Source organism: Siphateles boraxobius, unplaced genomic scaffold, assembly GCF_051911475.1.
Source record: "Siphateles boraxobius isolate OS27281-9 unplaced genomic scaffold, OSU_SipBor_1 46, whole genome shotgun sequence".
In the NCBI taxonomy this organism is placed as follows: Eukaryota; Metazoa; Chordata; class Actinopteri; order Cypriniformes; family Leuciscidae; genus Siphateles; species Siphateles boraxobius.
Window position 1 is genome coordinate 3,722,262 of NW_027509097.1, and position 10,916 is coordinate 3,733,177.

Consider the following 10,916-nt stretch of genomic DNA (forward strand, 5'->3'; position numbering starts at 1 on the left):
GTCAGGGCTCTGTCACAAAACCAAGAAATAGACTAGACAGAAGTGTCAGAACCCTGACAGAACTATCCATTTTACTCAAATTCAAAATAATTTGATAATTAGAAAATAATATCCCACAGAATCATTCTAGATTCGGACATCGTTTTGATTCTACACAACCTTTATCTCTGAAAATTGTCAAAACAAATGTAATGCAGAGTTTCAAAACTTCAATCAATAAAATAGCTTTGCTAATGAAATAGCACCTAATAAGAAAAATAAACACCTTAGAGTACCTCTAATGAGACCTGTAAACAAGCTTAGCTGCTTATTTTATTGAGGCATTCACTGCAGATCAGACAGTAATTTCAGTAATAGGTTCAGTAATTTAACTTAGGGGCCCCTATGACCTATGAGCCTAAAAAAAATATTTAGTGTTCTTAAAATTCTGTTTGAAGATCAGCTATACTTTACCAAAAGCACTTGTTTTGTTGAATTCAGCTACCTAATATCGACATGTCCTACACTATTTTTAGAATTAGTTCTTCAATTAGGCCCACACTTTCACACTAAATATAGGCCTATGAGATTAAATAAAGCAATTATAATATCACTTATAATTAAATAATTATAATTATTAAGCAATCACGCACGCACACACAAACACACACACAAACACACACACACACACACACACACACACACACACACACACACACACACACACACACACACACATTCATCATTCATGTATCATGCCTTTCTGTCTAGCAACTGTGTGAAACACAGACAGCATCTAAGCATGAAGTGATTGCATTTATCCAGGGAAACACAAGGTGGAACACTTATACTGCTGAAAAGTTAAAGTCTGCTTGTCGTGCTTGTTTTATCTGTTGCATTTAGAACATAATTTATTAATAATTTTAATGAGATTAGGTATTTTTATATTTTATTTTTAATACTTGAACAGTTTTAGCTGTAAACGTGAATTGAGAAATACAACAACAACAACAACAACAAAACTATTGAAGAATTAATAAGAGATTTAGCCTCCAGATAAATTTGTCAAACAGTAAATAAATCTGAAATTGAAGTTAACTTCAGTAATATTTGGAAGAAACAGGACTAACATATTTCTGTGATTTTCAAGAAGCATGAGGTTTATGCATGCCACAAATTGTAAACACATTTTGACATTATCTCTTCAAACTTTTTTTTCTGTTGCTGGAGGGGTGTAAAAAGCATTAAGTTCAGTGTTTCCGCAAACATATAGGGACACTGTTTCAAAATCACATTCCAAAATTGTTTTGTGATTTTGATAATGATATTTGGATTTCTTTGAGATGGATGGCAGAGAAATAACTAAGCTTAAACAAAGTAAATGAATGTCACAAAATACATTTGTCATAAAAATTTCGAGTCATATTAAATTAATAGAATAATCTCAGATTTAATTTTGACATAAACGTCATTATAGAGTTGAAATGATCAGTGATTGATTTTTTAAAATATTTATTTCATGCAACATGACAGAATTCCCAAGATATCCCATACATCTGCTATTTAGAAAGACATATTGTATAATGGTTACTGATGGACTGGTCATTATAATTTCATTTTAGTTCATGTATGTGCAGTTGTCTTGCCGTTTGTTTGTTTGTTTGTTTGTTTGTTTGTTTGTTTGTTTGTTTGTTTGTTTACCAGATCCACAGGCAAAATGTCTGAATGATAGCTTGAAGTCTACTAAGGCCTTAAGAAAGACACTTAACCCAGCTTTCTCTTTTGTTCATAGAATGAACATTCTGTTCATAGAATGAACAAAAGCCTCGTAACAGAAATGTATTCAACAGCAGTTGGTGGACTGAGCACATTCTGTTGGTGCTTTACTGAAAGCAAGAAATGCCCTTTGGGCATTGGAAAAATGTGATTCTTGCACCACCCATGTCTGTCATAAATCATAAATCTTCCTGTAAAACCAGATAATGAACTGAAATGACTTTGCTTAAAGGTGCTCTAAGCGATGTCACACGTTTTTAAGGCCAAATTTTTTTTTGTCACATACAGCACACATCTCCTCACTATCCACTAGCTGCCTGTCCGCTGAACACACTGTAAAAACACGCGGTCTCTGTAGACACCCCAGGCTCCACAAACGGCAACAAAAACAAACTGGGCTTACCCGCACCACGAAACATAACAAACTGTTCCAGCCAATAACTGACAAAAAGGATTTGGGGGTGGGGTTTGGGGGGTTAGTGCACGGATGAGGAGGAGGGAGGGTCTAGCTAGCCTCCGTTTTGTTTGACAATACTTCGAACGTCAACAAGAAGTGACGTCACCCAACATCGCTTAGAGCACCTTTAAAAACATAAAAGAATACATTTAAAGAATATAAACTTCGAGTCAACCTGCGTAAGTGGCATGACAAACTTTAATCTCTAATGAAAATACTTTACCACTGGTTTCTGTGACTGGTATTGCCAATGTCGTTGTGTGCATTGTTGTCGGATTTGGGACTTCTGAAATGGTAAGTATTTATACATTAATGGTAATAATTTTCAGAATTATAAATAAATTATATATACATTAAAAAGAACACAATGTGTTTACCTGCACAGTAAGCTGCACAGTATATTGGCCTGAGAAACTCATACACATAATAATTTCCTGGACAAGCTTTGACTTGTATGGGATGAAAGGTGTAACTACAGCAGTCGTTCCCTGTGGAACCACAGACTTTCCGGGTGACCACTCCATCTTCTAACTGTGGGTGAGGGCCATTGAGCCACAGTGGGCTAAAAGTGCCACACATGCCATAATCAACACATGACTCTGGCATTTGGGCACTCTGACCATTGTAGAACAGCCTCTACCAGCCATTCCAGTTGACATCACTATCACATCTGGAATTGGAGAGATCACCAGTCGAAGTTTTATCTGCTCTCCAAGGCTCATCCAGACTGTTATAACTGTAGCAGGGGTCAACATTCGGTAGACTGGAGACAACAACTGTTAAGGAAAATTAGAGACAAAACTTAATTATTTGATTTCTACTCACACCGATTTCCTAATTGCCACAAAGTCTATAAACAATATCAATAACTATGAGGTTTTAAGTTAAAAACCAGAACACATAATATTTGTATTTTCTCTAGCAGTGATGTTTTTTATTGTTTTTATTAAACACCACTTTCATGTGTACAAAAGAAATTGTACATGCCTATGAAAAACAACTGCATGTGCATAAGAAAACTAGATCATATAAATAAACCGAACACAATAATATGCGAGCACAGTATTTGTTTGGTGTAAGCTTTGACAAGTTTTAATATACACTAATGTTTATTGTGCATAATCGGAATTTTACTTGTGTGCTTTATGTCACTTTAGTGGCTCCATAATTTTAAATGTAAAGTTGTACACTTCAAAAACAACAATAATTATTGATCAAATATTTTTTAGGATATTTTATATTTAGTTTCATGAATTGTTGGGTTTTTCATGATTTTTTTAATATAATTTATAATTTTTATAATAAACTATAATAGCCTTTTTAAATTGGCAAGTTCCCGAAGATCCATATTGTGATCTGGGAGTGGTGTAAACAACTATTTTAGGAACAATAAAGAGGTTGCTAAAATTTTATTGAATTACCACCTTTCCATGGAAAATGCATTTATCTTAAGCAGCTCTGGAAATGCAGTCTTTAGCAAAGCTCACGATTTAATTTGTTATTAAGTAAAAGACATAAGAGAATGACTGTACCTGCACAATATGCGGGGGCTGGGATCATTCGATTTAATCTTGCAAGTTTGTAGACATAATAATTTCCAGGACAGGCTTTGACTTGGATTGGGTCAGATCTGTAATAACTGCAAAATTCGTAATAAGAGCTGTAGACGTCACGACTAACAACTCCATATTCCAGCCGAGGATGAGAGCCACCAAGCCACAGAGAACTAAAACCTCCACATGACATATAACTGAAACACCACTCAGGCATCTGAGCACTCGATCCATTAATGAAGAGACGATACCAGCCATGCCATTCAATACGAGTGTCATCATATCCATATATATGATTATTAACAGCAAAGAAATCATCTGGGCTTCTATTTTGTTCATCAAGAATGGTGTAGTCATAGCATGGGTCATCATCATCTGTGTTGGTTGCAGTTACTGAGATCAAACAAAAGAAACAATGACAAAATCATTGATGGGTTTGACGTTCTGGAGCAGTCAAAGCCAGACTTAATCCATACATATTCCAATATTCCAAATATTCCAGATTCAAGATACCAAGCCCATTCTTATTCCACATGACTGTTACATGTATAAAACACTTGTAACTATTTGAGCATTCTAATGATGCTAAAAGTGTAATGATACCCAATTATTTTATATCTACACAATTGGGACTTAAAGGGTAACTAAACCCCTGGTCAGAGCCTTACTCCACCCACTGACAATATTTGAAAAATGCTGGAAAAGTGGGCAGAGCCCAGCGGAGGGGGGCGTGCACCTGAGATGCATCTCTTTGTATGGAACCTGCCTACGTCACCAACAACCGCTGCGTCCCGAACCACCGCAAACATACAATAGGAAAATACCACTGCAGTAGCCACCGTTCAACCTGAAGAGGGCAGCACTCAGACGTTTTTATACCATATATTGTAGAACACTTAATAACTTTAAACCCAAATGTCAAAAAATTTACTGGAATCAATGAACAGCATTTATGAAGCTCCATTCTAACAGATCATTAACTAAAAAAAGTTGTTTTAGTGTTTACTTACCCTTTAAAGAGGACATATGTAGAATTGAGAAACCTTGTTATTAGCGACACCAGTTGCTGATAATGAAACTGCTGCCAGCAACTTATTCATCGTGCTCGCACTCGTGCAAAAGTAACGTACAAGAGACTGAACTTGATTCAAGGACTGTATTTACTCACGTCGAAGATCTTTTTTGTTCTCCTCTTATAAGTAAAAAATGGAAATAGGCTACCTATGCATTTAACATCCAGACACCGTCCATGCTGCTGAGAGCGACGGTGTAAACATGTGCTGCACGGTTTCTACTTCATAACAAAATAAACATACCAAAAATCACAGTGTGGAGAAAGCGGCAGTTAAGAAAGCATCTAATCATATTATTGATATGTTTGCATCAGCTCTGCAATTCACCGGTATCATGTCAACATGAGGAAATTAAAATTACACTGTTATGATATATTGATTATAAACTATATTTGAGACTACAGACTAAAGATCTGGCTATGTGAGACTATAGTTTGAATTAATCCCTTTTCTTTGTATGACACGTTGACAGTTACAGAATAGCTCTTTTGGCATGAAATATTATATGAGCAGTCATTTCATGTCATTGAGCGGAAGAGAAGTTCTCTGGAGCATGAGTAACCGTCACATCCTTTGGAGGTCCTTTTCCATAAAAATCAGTCTACAGGTTTTCATACACAACCTAGTCGGGGGAGGTATTGTTTTTTAAAAGTTTTGTTACTAGCTGTTCACACACTGTCAATACAAAAGCGATTAATACGTGGATTTTTTTTTACAGATAGCCCCTTGAAAGTTAATTTGACTGCCTGTCAACCTACACAAAGTCTTGTCGAATGTGGAAACTGGAGCTGGAGTTGTAATGGAAGCTGTCGGTGATATAGTGCTGACATCTGGAAGGAAGAAATTTGAAGACATGATTTAAAGAATAAAGAAATAATTCAAAGATTATTTAAGATAAATTGGGGTAAAACAGTATACCTGTACAGTAACTTGCACACCCAGATTGTTTTACAAATTCATACACATAGTAATTTCCGGGACAGGCTTTGACCCTGATGGGTAAAGAAATGTGATCACAGCAGCTTGACTCAACCCCACAAACCTCCCTGGTCACCACTCCATCTTCTATCTGAGGCTGAGGACCATTGAGCCACAGACTGAGGACTGTATTACAGCTGTATGGACTAACACAGCTCTCTGGCATTCGGATGTCCATTCCATTGTAGAAAAGTCGGTACCAGCCTTTCCAGGAGAAAAAGTCATCACAAATGTATAATCCACTTTCATTAGTGGCTCTCCAAGGTCGATCCAGAGATTCATAGTTGGAACAAGGATCACTGCTGATGCTGTCGAAAGCAACTGTTAAGGATGAAAAAAAAATCGTAATTCTTCATCAAAACTGAGCCGAGCACGGTGACAAATACATGTGCATTGTTTTATTACCGGATGCACATAAGAAATGATGATGCATGGTGCAGCGCTATTACAACGCATTTTAGCATGATTAAATTGGATTTGATGTGCTTGTTGAACACGAAACATGGGTTTTACATTGAAATACTGCATGCTAAAGTGATGCGAATGTTAAGTATTTCGGACTAACTGTGTAATTATTATAAACCTATATTAAATGCACAATGATGTAGCGTTACTACTTTTAGCGTGTCAAGTCTAACTGTCTAAAAATAGGCAAATTTCATAATAATGTTAAAATGATATAATAGAAACTAATATAAACCTTCGATACAGAGAGACTAAATATGTCATATACACAAAAGTCCAGCCCAGGCTCATTTGGAAAAACATTCCCTTGGTGACATTTCTGCAAAATTATATTACCTTGGTTTTTCCGCATTTTGTGACACTGTCAAAGTCAAATATCCAGTAAGTGGCAGTAAAGGTGCATTCAGTTTTGTCCGAAATCGATGAACGTGATACTAGCAACATTTTATTACGTTGGTTGTACATATCCCTGTTGTTTGTAAATTAAATGTCCAGTGAGTGATGCTAAAAGGATATGCCTTGTTGTGTTTGAAAATAACATACAAAACCACAAGAGCGCCGCTATGGTTTCTGGGCCCCCCAGACTATATCCCAGCAAGCAAATTTGCATTTAAAAGACGTCTAATAGCCATCTAAACACAGCCTTGACGTCTAGTCTAAAACAAAGCAAAATGTGGGCTATCAGTGAAAATTTAATAGACGTCTAAACCATAGCCCAAGAATACACTAGTCATCAATTAGATAACATGTCAAAGAAATGAAACCAAACAGCTTGTAATAACTGTTGACTTTACTTACTCGATGGAATGTCATACATCTCTCAAGTTGTTTTGGCAGAAACGACATGTAACCAAATTCAAGGTTATTTTGGCTAGAAGTGGGTTACTCATATATAGGGACGGACTAAATTAGGCTTATAGTTAACCGAGACTGAAATGACAGCTATTGCTTGCTGGGTAGCCACAGCCCCTGTCACAATCATTGGTCGGTCGGTTGGTGGTGGGGGATGGGTTCATCCTAACCATCCATCCCGTTATAGTGCCCCTGCAAAACACTTCCCTAAACCTAATCGATAGTGTTACAATAGCAAACGAGATAAAAACGCATTTGGTGAAGCAACCATGTAATTTGTGCTTTGTGGTTCAAGTCTTTGAGCTCTTTTATTTTGACTTGTGTTTCAAGGGACTCGGACCCAAACGCTCTGCATCACAAATGTAACCCTGTTCCAATTGAGCTACCGAACAAGATCACTTTGTAACAAAAGCCATACATTTGGAGCTGACTATGTGATGCAAATGTCATAATGTAGCTATTAGTGTACAAATAATGCACTATGGTAAAAGTTTTTTGAAGTTCAAGGAACCACGCGAAATTAAGTATTTAATCCATAATCTGTTGTTTGAAATGGAATAAAAGTTTCACTGCTTCTACTGTTTGTTTCAGCTGGAACCTGCATGGAATTAAATTGCATAGGTACTGAATGTTTTTGGATTGTTGAGTGTAAAAATGTAGATAGAGAGGCGCCTTTTTCTAATGACCCTGGGTTGGAAAAGTCTTTAACAGAGCATAATGTGAACGTGTAATGCCGCATCTGCGCAGTATGAAGGGCTGTAGACTGACTCATCAGGTCTGACAAGTTTATAGACATAATAATCTCCTGCACAGGCTTTCATTTGAATGGGGGTGGATCGGAATTCATCACACTGACCCCCTGGATGATATCCCAAGACTTCACGGGTCACCACCCCATCTTCAAGTTGTGGATGAGAACCATTGAGATAAAGTCCATTACCACTACCACATCTTCTGTCACTCACACACCACTCAGTTAGACATCTGGGCATTTTCTCCATTTAAATACAGCCGATACCAGCCATTCCATTCAACAAGAGAGTCATCGTCATCGGCGGGGTTGTCTTGATCACTACGTATGTCTCTCCATGAGTTATCCAGCACTGTATATTCAAAGCATGGATCAGTGCCCAAAGTCGTGGTTTCTAAGAGAATAGTTTCAAAAGAGACAAAAGATGACAGTTAATTGAGAGGCACAAATATACTACTATATAATTTATCCCGTTTTTGTTTCCTTTATCTCTTTCAACACAAGAAGCACAAAGGGGATTCAGTGGATCCTGAAGACTCCTGCACTGACGCTGTACCCTTCACCTTCAGTCTCAGCTCCTTGGATTTTGCAAGACTTTACTTGCTCCTTTTTTTTTAATAAACATTAAACTTCCCAGTGTTGGTGTTAGGTGTATCTGCACTTTTTCACAAAGTATGATTAGCACAAAATGTTTAGTTCTATTCAAATTGCTCCTGACTCGAGCATATTTTCTGCTCTCTGTGTCGGACAGTAGGCTACAAGAACAACAAAGAGGAAAGGGCAGATAACATGCTTGGCGTGCAGTTTATTAGACATTTATAAATCCCATTGTGCTAAATCAGTGCAAAGTCTATATATAAATATATATAGGTCATTGACAAATAAACAAATAAATGTTTTTTTTTAAATCTTTTCAAAAGTAATGTATATTTTTGTGTCATGAACAATGTATTTAAACAAGTTTCAGTTGTGAACATTTCTAAGTGTTTAAATTCACCTGAAAGTGTACCAACCTACCCATACTTGAAAGCAGTTTTTACCAGTATTTGATAGAGATCTACAAGGACCATTAAGGCTCCTCTGGACAATGCATTCATGCACACTGCAATTACCATAATAAGAGAGCCATGTTTGCAGTTGTGCCACCCTGACATGCAAATTGCTAGAAAAAAAGGTTTTCAATTATCTCAACAGCTATAAATCTACTGAAATGTATAACATTTGTTTATATGAAAGAGTAAAATGATGCCATAGAATTTCATTTTTATTTTTTTATTCTTAAAACACCATTTAAATGAGTATTTTAGTCTGTTCATTTGTGCGGACAGTTGCACAACCTGACATTTTGGGGGGTTTAAGATAACAAAACATTAAATATGTATTATCTAAATGTACTAAAAATTAATTTAAACTAAATAGGTTTTATAGATTAAAGTGATGCATGTCATGAATTTAACAAATTATGTTAAGAAAATAATGTACTTGGACACTTAGGAAATAATGTATGTGTGTGTGTGTATAATCATGTTTTGTTTTAAAATTAAATATATTATGTATTCATTTATATAGTAATAAGTAAGCATTGTAAACATTAAGATGAATGCAATTGTACATTTTACTTGTTTGCAATGGCTTTTTAAGACAATCACATGTTTCCTGCAAGTCTCCTGTCCTTGTGAAACCATAGTGAACATTACATGATAACCCTTAAATAACATACAAGTTTAAGAACACAAAAATACTTCAAAACAACTGCAAAACGGTCTGTAACCAAGGTAAAGTTAGCCAGAAAATATGTTAACAAAGGCAGGCAACGCTGGTTGACCACAATAAACATTAAATATTAGCCGATTTTTATCTTTTAAAAACAATATTGCTGTAACTACATACACATACTACATCCAAATGTCAATGTATTATATACATATTGCAAACCAACGCATTTATTGACTACAAACTACCAAAAATCACAGTTCTGCTCTCTAACTCCATCGATTTGAATTGGCGCCGAAGCACTTCCTGAAACTATCTGAGGTCTACGCGAATCACGTGACAACCAAACATTTAGAACTTCCGTTGTCGCAACTCTCTCTCTATATGGCTCTGGCAGACACCAAACTTGTCTGTAAAAACATATTATTGATAATATAACACTCTTTAAGGTTAAACATGCTATGTTCTTAGTTCTAAATGAATGTTTGGAAGGACAATGTATATCTGTCACCTACCACCTGTCAATCACAACATGCAAATTGTCAAGACCTTATTTGAAATGTCTTTATCATAAATTAAACATCCATTACATAACAGAGTGCTCTATTGCATACAGCACATATACACATTTAATCTTACTAAAGGAGCAAACGTTTCAGTGGTGATAAAACTACTAGTATTGGTTAGGCTATTTTGCTGAACAAATACAACTAGACTATCATTCTACCAAACTGTTTAGTTTTGTTCAATTTAGAACACAATCTCTCAATGACTTTATCGCACATTTAACACAGAAAGAATACCATCCTTTAGTATTAGCATTATTGGCAGTGTACATTTATAAATTGCTACTTCACTTTTATAATTTTAAAATTATAAGAGCAGAGTCAGATGAGATGAACTTTACCTGAGCTGAAATGTGGCAGAAGAAGTTGTCTCTTCGACAGTTCAAACAGAATACAATGAAGCTGAACTGCAAGTTTCTGATTCCTATAATACTAAAATGATAGGCAGACCTAGTTATTTCACAGCTAAACCAGTTTTTCATTACATACTGTCGCGTGAGGAGATCTATGGTATGTCTGTTATGATGTGCCTTCAATTGACTTGTTAAAGTCAAAATACCATGTATTGTTTGTTCAGTTCTGTTTTCCCTCATAGAAACAAGTTTTTTTGTTTGTTTTTTTGCCGTTGACATTTTGTATGGCAAGCTGCCTTTTGCTGCCTTACATTTACATTGAACTTACCCAGATTCACTATGGTAAGCCATTATAAGTGTTTAGATTTTAGAAATGAGGGGTGTCTCGTCATATCCATTA

At 35.9% G+C, this 10,916-nt stretch overlaps 1 protein-coding gene across 1 annotated transcript; it reads right to left on the reverse strand.

Annotated features, from left to right (window-relative positions):
• Nucleotides 1-1,474: 1,474 nt before the first annotated feature.
• LOC143710250 (uncharacterized) lies at nt 1,475-10,561 on the reverse strand. Its single transcript, XM_077201245.1, has 8 exons — nt 10,505-10,561; nt 7,990-8,278; nt 5,757-6,137; nt 5,597-5,668; nt 3,745-4,158; nt 2,590-2,988; nt 2,436-2,498; nt 1,475-2,337 (listed from the first exon to the last, which is right to left on the reverse strand). The coding sequence occupies exons 2-6, from the start codon at nt 8,132-8,134 to the stop codon at nt 2,849-2,851; spliced, it is 1,152 nt and encodes a 383-aa protein (XP_077057360.1). The 5' UTR covers nt 8,135-8,278; nt 10,505-10,561; the 3' UTR covers nt 1,475-2,337; nt 2,436-2,498; nt 2,590-2,848.
• Between the last annotated feature and the right edge of the window lie 355 nt (nt 10,562-10,916).

Bases quoted from the DNA above. Each gene is read 5' to 3' on its own strand.
- LOC143710250 (XM_077201245.1), bottom strand. From the start codon at position 8,134: ATGGAGAAAATGCCCAGATGTCTAACTGAGTGGTGTGTGAGTGACAGA. The intron at 6,138-7,989 runs GTCAGTGTGATG...CATCCTTAACAG, and splicing joins CTTGGGATATCATCCAGGGG to TTGCTTTCGACAGCATCAGC. The intron at 4,159-5,596 runs GTAGGTTGACAG...GTTTGATCTCAG, and splicing joins CACATTCGACAAGACTTTGT to TAACTGCAACCAACACAGAT.